Source organism: Dermacentor silvarum, chromosome 4 (genome assembly GCF_013339745.2).
Source record: "Dermacentor silvarum isolate Dsil-2018 chromosome 4, BIME_Dsil_1.4, whole genome shotgun sequence".
NCBI classification, from domain to species: domain Eukaryota; kingdom Metazoa; phylum Arthropoda; class Arachnida; order Ixodida; family Ixodidae; genus Dermacentor; species Dermacentor silvarum.
The window spans coordinates 14,785,235-14,802,096 of NC_051157.2; the positions used below are offsets into that span (position 1 = coordinate 14,785,235).

Sequence of the window (16,862 nt, forward strand, 5' to 3'; positions counted from 1 at the left end):
TGATCAGCCGGTCTTGGCCGTGCTGCTCAGTTCTGATAAAGAGGAAACCTTAAATCGACGTTTGTTGAATAAGGCGACGGCTTGAAAACGTATTGAGAGCAGCGATCAAATCGCAATTTTGGGTTCGATTAGCAATAAGCAAAATTATCTGAGATTCAAAATATCACGAGTGAACCTTGTATTTAACTGTCTATGAACGTTCATGAACTTTCTATAAGGCGTTACAGCCGTTAACCCGTGCTCTCCACTGTATGCCTGGTACAAACTATGTCGGAGATTCGTCCGTTGCTTGACCTTCAGGGCCCAGGAAACGGGCGAGGGTGCGTTGACATCGTCTGCGCTACCCGAACCGGTGTGATTCACGACCAAGCCCAAGGATGTTGCGCTCGATACCACTATACAAGGGGCTAGCACGCACGCACGCACGCACGCACGCACGCCTAGCCCTCGTAGTGTTCTCGAGTGCGGACCCGCCTCGGTGGCTCAGTCAGCTAAAGCGTTGCGCTGCTGAGCCCGAGATCGTTGCGCGAGATCGAATCCCGGCCGCGGCGGCCGCATTTCGATGGAGGCGAAATGCGAAAACGCCCGTGTGCTTGCGTTGTAGTGCACGTTAAAGAGCCCCAGGTGGTCAAAATTATCCCGGAGCCCTCCACTACGGTGTGCCTCATAATCGGAACTGGTTTTGGCACGTAAAACCCCAGAAAGAAGAATATGTTATCGAGCGCAACATCCTTAGGCTTGGTCGTGAATCAGACCGGTTCGGGTGCCTTTTGTATATATATATATATATATATATATATATATATATATATATATATATATGCATAAGGGTAGCCAAAATTGTGGATGGTGGACAGCTGTCGCTCTAGATCTATTGGCAAAACACCAATCTGGTCACGCGGATGCTGCGGTTACGGCACCCATCGGCGGCAGCAAAATTGTCTTTTGTTCACTGCCGTTTTATTTTATGTTTTTCGAAATACCACTATTATAGCAAATTTAGGCACCGTCTATAAATAATTCGAATGTTATTATATAAACAAACAATGGTTTTTAAAACCACGCACACGCGCGCGCGCATACCCACCGGCATATTCTGAGTTACACATTGGCGTCCAGAAGAGGGAAACACTGATTAAATCTGTTTCTTTCGATGACTACAGGGCCGTAGTATGAGTAATCGAACGAGAGGTGTGAGACCATGAAGCGCGCGGCCATTTATACATCGTGCCTAGGAAAGGTTGTCGATAAGGATTATCGATCTCGCTACCACGCACCTCCGTCATCTTTCCGATTGCTTAAGAACGTCATTATGTGGATTTACGCAGGAACAGATTAACCACCGTCATTGTCCGAATACTCGGAATCATGTGACACCTACGTCAGTGCAACGTATTATCCGAGCCGCCGGCTCCTTCCCTCCACGCGTGGTGTCGCTCGGACAGAAATAAACGGCTGACATTTCATACTACGTCATTACCGGAGGAGTTACGCTAACTTAGTCAGATAAGCGCTGCGTTTAGCAACAAACGCTGCAGCCTAATAGGTCGAATATTAGCGAAGGTTTCCTGCAGATGTTTTTTTTTTTTTTTTTTTTTTTTGGAACGACTTGTTCTGATAACCTCATCAGGAAAGCAATCTGCCTCCGTTGCCCACATCCAATATTCCACTGTACGGTCGTCTGTCTGATATCCCATACAATATGTCTCTAATCGTATGGTGTTGATTGGATACGGATGTTTTTATGGGGAACGGGATGCACGCATTCGCATGCGAGGCAAGATAATATTTTAGCATAGCGCAGACGTATTAGCGCGATCATATACCGGATTACACGAGGAATGAATCAAAATGTAGACATTAAAGGCTACCAGCGGTAGCAATCCTATTAGGCTACCAGCGCTAGCGGCATCTCGTAACTCAATGCGGAACAATGAACACAGGACTCGTTGCAACTACCGATTACGTCCTATACTTACCTGTTGACCTAGGCATACCGGAAGCAACATAACTGTAAACAAGTTGATATCGACTTTTTTTTCTTCGTCGAAATGAGCAGTGCAATGCAAGACAGCTTTTAATGCATGTTTAACGCCGTCCAGCAGGCCCGCGAGGAGGCGCTGAGACAAGATCTCGACGTCCCGTCGTGGGAGACCTGAGCGCGGATCGCCGAAAACCTGCAGGACAATTCAATAAAGTTATTACCAACCGATGTCAACTAGACACAACGTCTGAATCCGTGTGGGTAACTCAGCGAGAAAGCGGCTAAATTTTGCGAGTTTTGTAGTCGCCTTAACGACAACTTTGCCTTTTTCGAGTCTTCGCGACCTTTTTGGTGAGGTAAATTCTTCTGTCTTTTAGGATTTCTTACGTGCCAAACCCACGATCAGATTATGCGTCACGCTATAGTGAGAAACACCGTATTAATTTTGACCACCTGGGGTTCTTGAACCTGCACCAAACTGAAGCGTTTCTGCATTCCGCTCCCATCGGAATGCAGTTGCCACGGCCGGTATTGAACCCGCGACCTCGTACTCAGCAGCGCAATGCCATAGCCGCGGAGCTTCCACTGTGGCTCCTCTAATGGCGTAAATAACCAGTAAATTGCCGTGGTAAATGTCCTCAAGACACTGTGGCGAAGTACAATATATAACCCCCATTTTATCCCGAAGGAAATGCATATGTGGCTATATTTGTCGCTGTTTCTAAAGACTGGTGAGCGATCTGGGTGCATCAAAGCTGCTTTTCTAGGCAACAATGTGCAGATCTGATACCGTTTTAGAAAATCAGTCCCCCCCCCTCTTCTACACCATTCGACCTTTGGCTCACCACCGAAAGAGGTAGCGTTAAGTTGGCCTTTGGGAATATTTCATATTTTCAACAAAAATCGATCTGATATTGCTCTATTAGATGTATGCCTCGGCTCGAATTTCAGTAGTCGAAGCTTTCGAAGTATTCGAAACGAACGAATATCGGAATTTTTTTGCGGATAAACTGCAACACCACGAAAAAAAAAAACGCGTGTAAATAATGCATACAATGCCCAAATACTTGGAAAAAAAACTGTCTCCATTCCTGAATGCATGAATCTTCTACGTCATGGCCAGCGGCTCTGTTCCTGACTTCTACAGCGAAGTTGATGGCAGAGAAGTTTGCCCTAGAGGTCGTTTCACGGCAACGTAGTCCGCGCTGCCGTGAAGCCACATTTCGAGGCGAAATTCGCATTTAACTCGCACCCCAATTTTACTGTTAAAAGAAAATTGGTGCGTGTTCTACGCAAGAAAATATGGTAAATTTCAAAACATGTACAATCGACAGCTTCGGTTTTGGTGAGCAAGTCGCATCGCATAGCTCATAGCCAATACAAGACAAAGACAAATTCGTTTACTGTCACCTACTGATTTCTACACCTGCTGGATTAATCAAAAAGTTGTTCGCAGCAACCATACGGCTTGCCGAGAGCCGTACGTCCACTTCGTATATAGATTTGCGTCGACGTGGCACTAAACTGTAACTTTGACGGCTGGCACCAGGCGAAACAGCGCACTAACAGCCAAAGCAGGCGCGGCGGTGGACGGCAAACCGTCGCGGGGAGTTTGCCGCTCATCGGTGATCAGGCCCCACATCACGCTCACAAAGGTACAGCAAAAGCGGCGAGCGTGCCTACCAAGTTGTCTGTGCGCTTGCCAAACAGAACGGGTTAAGCTCGCGTGTACACGGAAACACGGCATGAACTGGCGACGTCGCGCAGTCAAGGTCGCACTTCACAGTACCGCGACGACGCGCGACATGCGAACCCGAATTGCTGCCAGATCGAAATATGTGCCCCAAATTGTAATTTATTAAAAAAGCTAATTAGCGTAATTATGTTAATTATTAAATTAAGCAGTTTGATTTCTGGTAGAGGTAATGGCCACCTCATCGAGTGATTTAGATCAAGTGCTAATTGTGATATAAGCAGCAGTCAATTTTTAAAAGCTTTGGTGCTGTTAAGTGCTATAGCAAGCGCTGAGACTTATTTCAGCACAGCCTTACCGTATTGCTGTAACAGTGCCGATATTGCCTGCCGCCAAATGCACATTCGTAGTTACCGGAAGCACTAGGACGTTAACTATAGGCTTAAATACTGTACTGCTACCGCTACCATCCTGCAGCCTTCGCGTGCACTATCTAATCCGTTCCACATGCACTCACGTCAAGCCCGCGCAAAGGCCGGTAGCTGGTCGGTGCGCTAGTGGTCAGACGCGACCGGCGTAGCCAAACCAGGGGCGACGCGAGACCAGAGGGGATGTATATACTCTGTCTCACCAACAGCGTGTAATGCAGCGAAGTCTAGGGCCAACCGATCAGTAACGAGAAACGGCTGCATGCTACCGAGTAGGGAGAACGGCTCGCCCACTATCCGCTACTATAGTTCATGTGCTAAAATATTAAAGAAACGGAAGCCGGACTAGTTGATCTTGATTCATCTTGAAATTTCAGAGTAAAAAAATTCCGGCCGAACCCATCTCACCGTGAATTTCGAAGTTAATGCGATATATATTCAAGAAATGTAGCGACACGCCATCGTTGAAACACGTCATGTATGATGAGCAGTGAATTGCAGCCGGGTTCCTCTGTCGTGCTTTCTTCTGGAACATTTAGCAACGCTCGCGTTAAGTCATCCTCCGAGATTGTCTCCGAGACTGTACCGGTGGCGCGCCGGTGCATGCTAACGCCGAGGATGAATCCGGCGTTACCCGCAGGCATTTGTTGCGCAGCGCTGATGTTGTGCTCGAGGAACCCGTGTGACGCGGGTTCGAAACCACATAGCAAGTAATAAATTTTAAAGGACCTTTCAACAGCGGGGCTGTTCAAGCTATTCGTTTGCCAGCGTAGCGTTCGAAAAAACTCGCCTAGCGATGACGTTACTGCGCACAGCTGCGCCTCGCTTCACCTTGCGATAGCCAATCGATAGCTAATCGATAATCGATCAATAATAAATACATTCCGGGAAACGCTGGGGATGACTTGGTAGTGCTTAGCCTAGCCCAAATACGTGGTCAGTACCATGCGATAGCCAATCAATAGCTAATCGATCAATAAATTCTGGAAAAGCATAACCAGTAAGTCCAGGACCAGCTAGGTGCCTATCGACTCCACTGTTTCTTTAGCCTTGCGCCACTAGTGCAAGATACGCTCATTTTTTTTATTCTTGAAAGGTGGAGTACAAAGGCTAGATAGACAGACACGAAACAGGCTGAATTAGGCCAAGAATGCCGATCGCAATAAAAGGACCGGAACAAGAGAGAAGCGAACACTCACAGCGATGACTCACAACAACATCTAGCGCTGTCCATGTGGTCTTCTCTGTCGGCTCGGTCCGTATTGCGCACAAAATTTAAGCCAGCCGTAATTTGTGGTTTGTATGAAGAAACTATCATCATTAGCAATGAAGAAATAAATAAAATAAACTTTCTTGCCGTGGCGGGATTCGAACCCGCGTGCCCACGGTCCCAAGGCGAGCGTCGTAACCACTAGGCTAAACAGCCACTTTTTTTTTTTCCTTTAATGCATGGAAAATAAAACTGAAGGTATATTACAGCGCGGACATAGCTACACACTTAAAGCTCGGGCAAACACACAAATGCGTCCAAAAAGTGCATCCAGTCAGGCAGAGGTTCCTGCGCAGTGTAGACACTTCTTATATAAGCTGCACTTTCTTGACAGGATGATCTTGCAGATCGCGGGCTTTCGGCATACATGCATTTATGCAAACCATATGATTGCGTTCGAGCGTCGTCGTCTTCATTGATAGCTAGCACGTTCGTACGCGCTCGTGCCAATGCTCCGCCAGGTGAAGAGGACTTGCGCGCTATGCTCTGGAGAGAGAAAGAGAAAATGAGAGAGAGCGAGAGAGAGACATGCATTCACGGAGCGGGTCTACTGGAACGCGTTGCCGGCATTGCAACGTGGTGGAACGCGGTGTCGGTGTTGCAAGCTGCGCTGTGCAACGCGGTATACAACGCGGATAAGCCTAGCATAACCAAGCTCAACTCAGGCGCAACCAAAGCCGAACCTAGCTACTACGAAATTCAACCTATAGCTACACGAGTATAGGCCTAGCTACAACCAAGTTTAAACCTTGACATAGCTAAGTTCAACCTAGCTACAACCAAGAGACGCAATCAATCGGCCAGCTTCGCGGTCTCTTGAGTTTTGCGCGGCCTAGTGCAAGCAATGCCTCTAAGAGGCGTTGGTGCAAGCTTTCGCCTTTTTTTTTTTTTTTTTTTTTTTGACGCTCCTTCCGTGACGCTTCCATTCAGTCGGCGTCGCACCGAGAAAGGTCAGAAGCGGGCTATAGAGGAGCCCATCTTTTAACGCGATAGCGTTAAGGGACCCATGTCGCAGAAAATCCGGCGTCGCCGTCGGCGTAAGCATTGGCGTCTGGCGGAAATAATCATGCCGAACCACATCATCCTGAACCATCCCGACCGGGCGGGCCCTTCGCGTGGCGCAAGGCGTTAGTGAACGAAAATTGAATTTCTCAAAGTAAAATCCGCCAAAAAAATCGTAAAGTACGACTTAACCACAACCTATAGAGACATGCTAGCGTCGGATTGTAATTTATATGCGAGAGAAAAAAAAAAAAGCCTGATAAGTAGCCGTAGCAGTAGCATGATAAGTAGCATCTTTGAATGCTATCGCGTTCCACTCTTAGAGGCGAAGCTTAAGCGTCCTCCAATTCTGATGGTGTTTCGCTGTACTTTGGTTCTAGGCAACATTGAGAGGAACGTTGAAAACCGAGCCTTTCTAACTTTTGATCAGGCCCCACGTCGCCGAAAATACGGTGTCGGTGTCGGCGTCAACGGCGTCCAATAACACTATCGCGTTCCACTCTTAAAGACAAAGCGTACCCCAAGTTTTGGTTCTCTTTTCTGGTATAGCGGCGACGCAACCCGCAGCTTTCGCTGCACTGCAGGTTGAAGAGATGGAATGTGGAAAGTAGAGAACTCGCCGTTCGGCTCAGCGTTACTAGATTAGGTAATCTAGTAACGTTGGTTAGGCTGGACAAATGTAGCGGGACGTGCAGGAGAAGAAGGATGCGATCAGCGCGACGCTACCGGCGTGGCGGCGACAACGCCGCTCTCTCCCCGGAAGAGAGCGCGCAGACCCGCGCGACGCGTCAAGCGGGACGGTGCGCGTCGGCCGGCGCCTCTGCTGCGCTTCGCCGACGCTCGTGCGCCAGCACGTGAGGTTCCTGCGATGCGCCTCGGGCGGCGTCCCCGTTGACATTCCGGCAATGGCCCTGCTTCGCACCTGCTGCTGCTGGCTCTCTCTGCGCAAGGGAAGCTTCGCCTGTGGCATCTACACGCTCGTGAGTGACTCCTTCGCGTCGCAAGTGGCAGCCGCGTGGATCACATTTACGATGCATTTTCGCCATCAGCGTCGGTACTGAGCTGAGGCATATTCTGCAATGCCGACTGGCAAACGTCGCGAGTAGACATCGTGCCGATATGGAAGCGCTTTCTGTAAAATTGTAAAGCCTGAACCTCACTCATACATGTTGTTTGCCTTATAGTTTTCGTGTTGATGAATGTCCCTCGCTGTTTATTAAACTTTCTTCCAGCGTAGTAAGGAGAAAAATATCCCTTAGATTAAACGAAAATCTGACATTCGTTTTCATGTCGGCGCAAGGTGTACATTACTATATGTGATAGCATTCAAGTGTAAAATAAGACCGACCGACTTACTTGGTTGCCTCATTGACTGCACTGATAAATAGGGTGGCTGACTTGGGTGCCTTTAATAATTAATCGATTGATTGTAGAAAGGGTGTACCGCTGGGCTAGTTGGTATACAGGGTGTTTCATTTTGGCTGCCCGAAATTTTTAAAAATTGCCTGTGGCAGGTAGCACAATGATAATCCTTAATCTAAACTACTCGATGAGGCTGCCATTACTTCCACAAGAAATAAAAACGCCTAATTGAATAATTAACATAATTATGCTAACTTTTTCATTTGTTATTTTACGGCACACCTTTCAATCTACGAAATTATAGCCGCTCAGTTCGCAAGGTATCCACTTGGAACAAATTCTCAGGACTGAACTAGTTTCAAGATATTAATTTTGAACGTGTCCGACGAAATGCATGGGCGTTCCAGTTTGTGCTTCAATGCATAAAACAGCGTTTTCATCAAAAATTTTACTGGAACGCCCATAGGAACGCCCATAGGGTGTACGGCAAAGGTTGGCACGTTCTTCATAAACACGTCACCAACGCCGCCGCCGTCGACAACAGTTCTGCGCGTTGCTGGTGCTGCTTCCCTCCTTCCCGTCCCTTACGCCCTTTCGCGCGACGGAAGAAGTCGCGTTTGATCTCCGTCGTTCGTTCGCTCCCCGTGAAAGCGCGCGTCTCTCGCCCTCGCGCGCTTTCACTCGAACATATAGCATACGGCCAATGAGAGTTTTTTTCTATTGCCGGACGCGACCATCGAAGAGTGAACATTTCGCTGTAAAAAAAAAAAAAAGTAAAATGGGCCGTAGCTCATTTTACTTATTTTACGCGAAAACCTGTCTCACGAGTTCGCGTTTCGAAGTCCTCCACTTTTTTGTGGCAACGCTTGAGCCAATCTCGGATGTGCTGTTTGAGAGCTTGGTGCGTGTCTTGGGAACGACTGTAAAGCGATCCCATAACGTACTTTTGACAAACCACCGAGTAAAAGGTATCGTTATTCAGTTCATTCTGCTTCGAGCTTCGATTATGATTGTGGGTTGAAGTGATTTAACACATGTAACACGCTTAACTAACTTGTCCCTTTAGTTAGAAGGGGGAAAAAAAGCACGCCAGTTTAATGTAGCTTGGTGGGATAGTGTAGTTTAGTGTTAACTTCATTGGAGGCCAGTTGTAAAAAATATGCGGCATTTTAACTTTCCGATTATTTTCCACACCGAGCACCGACATCAACCGCCGCAGTAGCCCAGTGGCCACATATAGTTGCGCTGCTAAGCTCGAGGACACGGGTTGGATCCCGGCCACGGGGGCCGCATTTCGATGGGAGCTAATTGCAAAAACACCCGTGTCCTTAGGTTTAGGTCACGTTAAAGAAATTCAGGTCTTCAATATTAATCCGGAGTCTCCCCGCTACATCGTGCCTCATTATCTGATTGCGGTTTTGGCACATAGTAGCCCAGTAATTTTAATTTTAGCACCGTCATTTCCACAGACTAGCCCACCACTCAGCGCCACAACAAGAGAGTACGTATTATAGTCGGATACAACTTAAGTCATCAGTGAAGCCCCGACCACGCCCTCATAACCGCCAGCCACTGTTCCCCCGCGAGGCTGCAAATAGTCCGTACTTCAAACTTTCCCTGTTACCTAAATAAGGCGGTAACCACAAAAATGAAATTATAAGCGCGCACTTTTATACGTTTTCACTCGTATATTAAAACAGAACGTACGACAAGTACTGTCCTGTCAAGTACGACGCCGTTCAGAAAAGGTCGCATGACGATGATTTTGTTTGCTTCTGTGATTGGCTGGCGGAGTAACACAACCCGGTGCGGTCCGTGTGCCTTTAATTGTTGCCAACTGCTGTTCTTTTTAAGTTGTATCCTACTATAGCCTATATAAGTTCGTGTTTCCAACAACATTTGCGCTGCTTTCGTATATATTATTGTTGTCTTATGCTCCACCCTGCTCTTCAATAAATTCTACGTACGGCTAACACTGCATGTATTGGCCCCGTACGAGTAGGTATAAAAAACCATGGCTTTCGTCTCGTGCGCTAATATATAACGTATATGCTCAAATTGTAATGTCAAATGAGAATTTTTGTTATCTTTCATACCGTTCGTAGTAAATTTTCGAGAAAGAGGGCATTCAGCAATATTCAGTTATTAGATATATCTTTTACTTAAATTAGTACGCCATAAAAGTACGAATAAAACTCACAATCAGACATACGTCTTGGTTCAGAGCCCTCAGCATGAATATTGGTATCAAATTTATTTTTTTGTCCTGTTTGGCGAGCTGTGCAGCGTCTTTTATCCATTTTGTCTGCCTTTCAGCAGCTGTTTCTGTTAGAGCGTAGCTTCGGTAGGTTGCTCCAGTTTGAAATATACACAGCATAAAAGTAAACTACTTTGTATGGGTCCGTTTTTCAAGACACTTTTTTCCGAGAAAAGCATCGCTGTTGACAGTCATCGTCAGCACAGCTTGTTTTGTGAATACGCGCAGTCTCAGCAAACCAGGCGCGATATCCAACGGCGTGCCGCACTCGTCATGTTAGCGTTTCTTTTGAGATGATAAACATTGTAATGTGGTCGTGACAATATACGCTGATTAAATATCTGCTAGAAGTGCTGTAGAAGTACTTTCAGCGTGTATTTAAAACCAGGACTGATCGTTTTAGCTCTCGTGTAGTAATTACCCAGAGGGCCATCTAAGCACTAACGTTCCAGGAGGTCTATTTCAAGATTTTTCGTTTCTTGTTGCGTCACTTGAAGCACACCGAGATGCCCAGAATACAGGCGGCCTGGTCGGCTTCGAAGATAATTTAGAGCCCACAATAATTCTAATAAATACTTGTTAACTCCATCTAATGATCACGTGGCTACGTGTTACGGTTAGAATGGAACTCTTTGTTGTCGGGGCTGCCTCGGGTGCTCGCTTGGCTCCAGTGAAACTACGTCTACCTTTTTCGTTATGCTTGAGTAAAATTGCGTATCGCGCCCAACAGCCAGGTATTGCAGTACCAAGCCGGATGCCTTGCCTAACTTAAGTCACCGAGTTCTGTTTAATGGGCAAGGTGTTTACTGCAGCAGTCACAACAACACACGCGCTCAGAGAGAGAGAGAGAGGGAGAGAGAGAGCGTAATGACGTAGAACTTTTATGAAGGAAGGAGTGAACGACCTTGTTGCTGTAAACAACTAATCAGCCTTTGTTCCCAGCACTAAAAGTGCGTAGCGACCGAAGGAAGACAAGATGACGTTGTTAAAACAGGTCGGTCGATTTAAATGGATACTAAAGAGAGAACACGAAATAATACTATACTGGTAGAATTCTGTGTTAAACCCTCTCGTTATTTTTCTGCCGGAAACCTTGGTGGCGACATGGTTTCCACTTCGTTGTCGCGCATATCGGTCCTTTTCATGTCCGGAAAAGCTTGCTTAAGTAGAGCTGGGTTGAGGCTTGGTTGGTCTTCGAATACAGTGCAACGCTTATTTGAATAAATTCTGTTAATTGGACTGAGCCAAATTACGCCGGATTCTTTGACGTCATGGTACGATGGTGCGCGAAATTGAGCGTGGCGTGAACAGCAACTTGTCTTTGGCATTTACCTCGTTTCTGGCAAAGTGAGTTTCCGTTGACATTAAGGCTGACACATTTGCAATACTAAGGGTGAAATCTACAATTCTCACTCAACTTATTGGTTTTATTTGGTATTCCGCCAACTTCTAAAGCAAACTGAAAAATCAGCTAAGAGGTCTTCTAACATTGCTGGCAATGTCCCGGCGAAACTTCGACTGGTGAAGTTTCGAACGGGCGCTCGATCTCCAAGCACCTCTGTGATATGATACTGGAGCTATTGTCTGCATAAAACATGATGTATTTTCACTGCACATGATTGCTGTCGTATGTGCCGGACAGCGTAGAGTATACACAATAATAAACAAAGTAAACAAACTCAGAAAGACACATGCTAATTCTTTCTGCCCAAAAGAGATGGGCATACACAGTAGCCAAAGAACACGTGCTTTACCTTCCCTATGTCCAGTTTCGGTTTCCTCTATCTCATCTTTCTATTCCCTCTTTCCCATGCCCCAGAGTAGGGTAGCCAACCAGACGCATTTCTGGTTAACATCCCTGCCTTCTCTCTTTCTCACCTCCTTCTCCTTGCGCATAATCATCTCGTAGCATGCAATCAATTACGCGTTTAAACTTGCTTGCATGTAGATTTATTGGAATCGCAATGAGGGTACGCGTTGCCTAAGACGCAAAACCTAAAGTCTGTCCTCTAGATGTATAAATGATCTACACGATACCATGCTCAATTTCATAGCCCTGCTACAATGATATTGCATTTAAGCGCGACCCAGGATCTCAGATCTACGCGCACAAAAACCTTGAGTGAAAGAGGGAGAGAGATAAGAAGTGAACGCAGGGATGCTAACTATGGTCACGCCTGGTTGGCTACCCTACACGTTGGGAAAAGGAAAGGGTGAATGAAAGACAAGATGGAAGAAAGTCAGTGTGCGCACACCCGCAGATTATCGTTTACTCACGTATATACTGTGTTTACTCGAAAATAGGCCGAGCACAAATATAGGTCGACCCCTATATATTGGGCTTTCCGAGAAAAAAAAAAAAGAGAAAAGGAAGCCGGACGATGATGGACCCTCGGGCCGCTCTAGACGGCCGGGCACATTTGTGCTTCGGCGACCCAGGCGTCTGGCCCAGCCCACTGTCCGAAGCGGTAGTTCCGGTTGCGAGCTGCGCAGAGCAGCCTCCCATCGCTCCTGGTGTTCTGACCCTCGCCACGGGGGCTTGGGCTTGTTCGGGCAATTTAGAAAGATGTGGTCATAGTCGGCTCTGGTGCTAAGACACAAGTGGCAGTGAGGAGAGGCTTGACCGTGGGTAATAATGGACAGAAGGAAATGGGTCGTAACTGTGGCCGTTTGAAGTCTGCGCCGTAGCTCTAGTGACGTGACATCGTTGCACAGCTGCGCAACAGCAAATGCAAACCGTCACGTTGAAATGCTTGCAAAATGGCGACGCAGGGGAAAAAACAACAACCAATAAACAAGTGTGTTTCTTTAACGAGAAACATTGTTGTGACTTATTAATTGCGCTACCGCTTTTTTTTGTTAGATTTTTAACTGCCGCAAATTTCCTATTTTCATTATTTATGTTTTGCGCGTCTGCAGCTTCGACGTATGATATCGACATGCATGCCAAGGCGTTTTCGTTTCCGGCCTTGGCCCTCGCGGCTCCGGTGGCGGCCCTGTTCTACAGTGAAACTAGATTAGCTCGGTACTTTAGCTAGCTTTGACCACGAATATAGGTCGAGATTCCTTGGTCACGAACATAGGTCGAGAGCTAAATTATGGGTGACATTTCCGAAAAAAAAAAAGGTCGACCTATAATTGAATAGATACGGCAGTCACATTGCTTGTATAGCCAAGTTCGCTTCAAAAAACACACTTGTGCTTTGGTGGCTTTGTGCATACTGGCCTGTGTGAATGCCTTGGACTTGGTGGGGCTCTCCGCGCACGTGCACGAACTCACCACGTCTCCCCCTCCTCCTCTCTCTATATCATCTTTATATTCCCCCTTTCCCGTCCCCCAGTGTAGGGTAGCCAACCAGACTCACTTATTTTTACCATCCCTGCCTCCCTGCCTTCTCTCTTTATTTCCTCCTCCTCCTTCTTGTGCATACTAGAGTTCTCAGGCCAAGGTCCCAGGATCTTTGCTTTAGATAACGGTCTGCCGTCTAAGCCTATAGCGAGCTACATACAGTGTGTGAAGTCTCACTATGACGAGCTGTAGCGACTCTACACCGGTGATGGCGGCATTACCGGTAATATAAGTTGTCAATGTAATATTAGTTATCAAGCCTCTCTCCCCCCCTGCCCACCAACTCTTCGTGAAAGTAAATACCGCTGGTCCCATCCAGTGAATCCGCAGATCGCCACTATTCAGCGTGGGTGCGGGCCTATCTACAAAGAAGCGAGGCAAGTTGTCCTATGTCAACTTTGAAATGCAACTATTTCTCAGGTTCCACAACAGGTTGTAAGTATTATAAAATTGTTCGTATTATGTCTAATACTTTAGGCGCCGTTACGGAACCTTGTTCTCAAAATAAATTTTGTTTTATTACATCGGCAACTGCGAGCCTGCGTGTTTGGTTAATAATGAGCGAGCGAGACTGACCGTGAAGCACCTTCTCATAAGCATTCGCAATATTTCTGGTAATTAAGCACGTTCCAAATAAAACCAAACTTCTGCCTGGACGCGCAAGTATAATATTCTTTTTCGGAACAATTTCAGTTACGCATGTTGTTATTGATGACACTTTTATTTCGTGAGTGACAGCATATGTCCAGCTGCATTTTGAAACATCACATTTTGTCTAGTGTTCTGCGGTGTTCTCTTTTAACAATAAGCACTGAGGATGAAGCCTTCCTTCGTGCCTAATTTCACCTCGAAGAAATGGTTCCACCTCGTGCCGCAGAGGTTGAAGCCATCAGGTTTAACTCTATAGGCAATAAGTTTTACCCGCTAATTGCGCTCAAGTCCTAGAGATTTGTACAAGAATATCTCGCTAAATCAGTATTCAGGGTTAAAGTTTGCTATATGCACAATACCACCTATATAAAGCTCTTCGTCTGTTTTCCTGCAACGGACACCCACTATATGCAGAACTATTGAGCATGGAGTATTGACGAAGTACGTTACTTTTTGGTAACGGTAACGCATCACCTTAATTTGTAAGTAATGTAGTAGGGTAATGCATTCCTTTTGTTCGAACGCAATGAGTAACGTATTTCATTACCTTTTTTTTCTGCAACACCTACAGCACTGCTCTGCGCACCCGGGGTCACGCAGTGTGTGCGTAATCTGACAACTGAACCGTGTGCGTTTTGAGCTCGGCGCTTTGTCAGATACGCATGCCTGAACTCCTGACGCGCCATGCTTAGTTATTTGCAAGGGCACTCAAGCATGTCGATATTCTGTCATTTGTTTAGAGCAAATGTATTCAAATGTGCGTACATTGTACGCGGAGGAATAATGCTGTCCATTGTTGAAGGGACACACGAAGGTGACGCACGTGCGAGTATTTCTCTTTGCAAGTGTACAATAGCCCGGATTTGCAGCAGATGGCTTGTGGTTGGTGGTATTGGTACCTTTCTATAACATCGACGTAGCTATACTGACAGCACTTCAAACTATAGCGCCAGCAGAGTGAGAGCCACACATTGGCGTGTTCCATTTAACAGTGGACTGCACCCCATAATCATAAAATTACGTGTTATAGCATCAACAGAAGGATTGACATAGACACAGAAGTGTACCAGTAGTCGCTTACCAAAAAACAACCCGCTGCGACACTAATGAAAGAAAAATTTGACTTTATAAGTGGAAATTTCGCAAATGATCGCCTTCTATAAATTTCACGCGCACGCGTGAGACGATTTTGTGCGCGTAGATCTGAGATCCTGATTCGCGCTTAAATGCAATATCATTGTAGCAGGGCTATGAAATTGCGTGCTATCTATGCTATGCTATAAATTTCCATCTCAACTTCCACGGCGCGCACTACCTGTGCCTCACGGTAAGCTACCATCGTGTGGGGTGAATGTTGGCGTCATTGTATGTGTGGGTCTTCAAGCTCGCTTGAACTCCCGAGTACAGTCTAACCGCAGTAACTTGTAATTTTTGTATTTTTATCAATATTCGGCATTTATGCCCTAAATACTAAAGACAATAAGCCCTAAATAGTAGTAATTTGCCCTGAACTGTGCTAGTATGAAGTCTAATATAATGTGGGGCCTGAAGTTTACATCAGTTGGAGTAAATAACCAAAGCCGGACATTTTTGTTTGTAAGAGTTTTTCTAGTGACGATGCGCTGCAAAATCTGCTGTGAAACGCCGAGCGAAGGGCTAAATTTAGCTCCAATTGCGTCATGCGTGGCGCGACAACGGTGCCTTTCGTGCACTCGATACATGCATGATGGGGTAATCCTTCTTCTACATAATGATACAGAAGTAAGACGTGTTGGTAGTATGGTTGCAAAGATATAAGCGATAATGTTTTTGTTACATTCGGTTTTAGCAAGCGACCCCCTTTGACCAGTTTTAAAGAAGTTTCACGTCAAAAAAAAAAAAAAAAAGCAACTCAGAAGATGGTTACGAGTGAGTAACGCGAATATTCAAGCGTTAGCTGGGGCGCGGGCTAAGCGTTTTCGTTCCCGATCTCGAACTCGCCGAATCGCTTGGTGGTCTAAAGGTCCTGCTGCGTCCATGGCATTTAGGTGTAAATGATTTTTTATTCCTCTCCAACGTTCGAGTGCTCGCAGGCTTTCTAAGCATTCACTGGCACAGCAGGGAGCGCAGCAGCGCGCTGAGCGAGGCCCCGGCGCTCCCAAAGGGAAAGGCGTGGCGTGGCCACGGAGCGCAAAATTTGCACGATACTTGAGGTGGGTTTCTCCGCCCGATGCGCTGAGGGCAGCACCATCTGCTAGTGTTACAGGTCACCATGCTTCGTGTCACATCACCGAGAGAAAGATGTATCTCTCATGGGTAGCAGCACTTTCTGGCGCCTCTCTCACCTTTATCGCTCAACTCTCTTACTGCGGACAGCGCGAACGGCTCGAACGGCGCGAAACTGAGCAATGAGCTAAGAAAAGTTAACGCTTCAACATACTAGGACGCTAGGTACGTGAAGCGGCAAAAGTTTATGCAAGGCCGAGCGCGAGGTCACTGGTTCGATTCTCGACCATGGCGGCCGCATTACAACTGGGGTGGAATGCAAGGACACTCGTGTGCAGAACATTGCGTGCGCTTTAAACAATCCCAGGTAATCAAAGTTAATCCAGAGATCTCCACAACGGCGTCGCTCATAACCCACGGCGCAGTTTTGGGATGCTAAATCACATAATTTAGTCTTTAAATCTGCTATTCTTCACACTAGCAACAATGTTTTTCTCACAGAAATTAGCAAATACGTGCGAAAAACTCGTACTAGCGACAGCCTGCAGTAAGCTGCATTCAAACGTCGTCTGCACGTATACACGCCGCAGACGCCTTTACAGCAGGCTTCTCTACATTAAGGGTTCTTATGGGGGGAAGTCCGCTTCTCTACGCCCCTTCG

At 46.5% G+C, this 16,862-nt stretch overlaps 1 protein-coding gene across 2 annotated transcripts in view; it reads left to right on the forward strand.

Moving 5' to 3' along the window:
* The first annotated feature begins 7,162 nt into the window (after positions 1-7,162).
* Positions 7,163-16,862, forward strand: part of LOC119449495 (uncharacterized) — a 117,658-nt gene continuing 107,958 nt past the window's right edge. For both annotated transcript variants that reach the window (XM_049665244.1, XM_049665242.1), the window contains exon 1: positions 7,163-7,357. In XM_049665244.1, the coding sequence (XP_049521201.1) occupies positions 7,283-7,357 (75 nt within the window). In that variant the 5' untranslated portion in view covers positions 7,163-7,282. The remainder of the gene's footprint in view (positions 7,358-16,862) is intronic.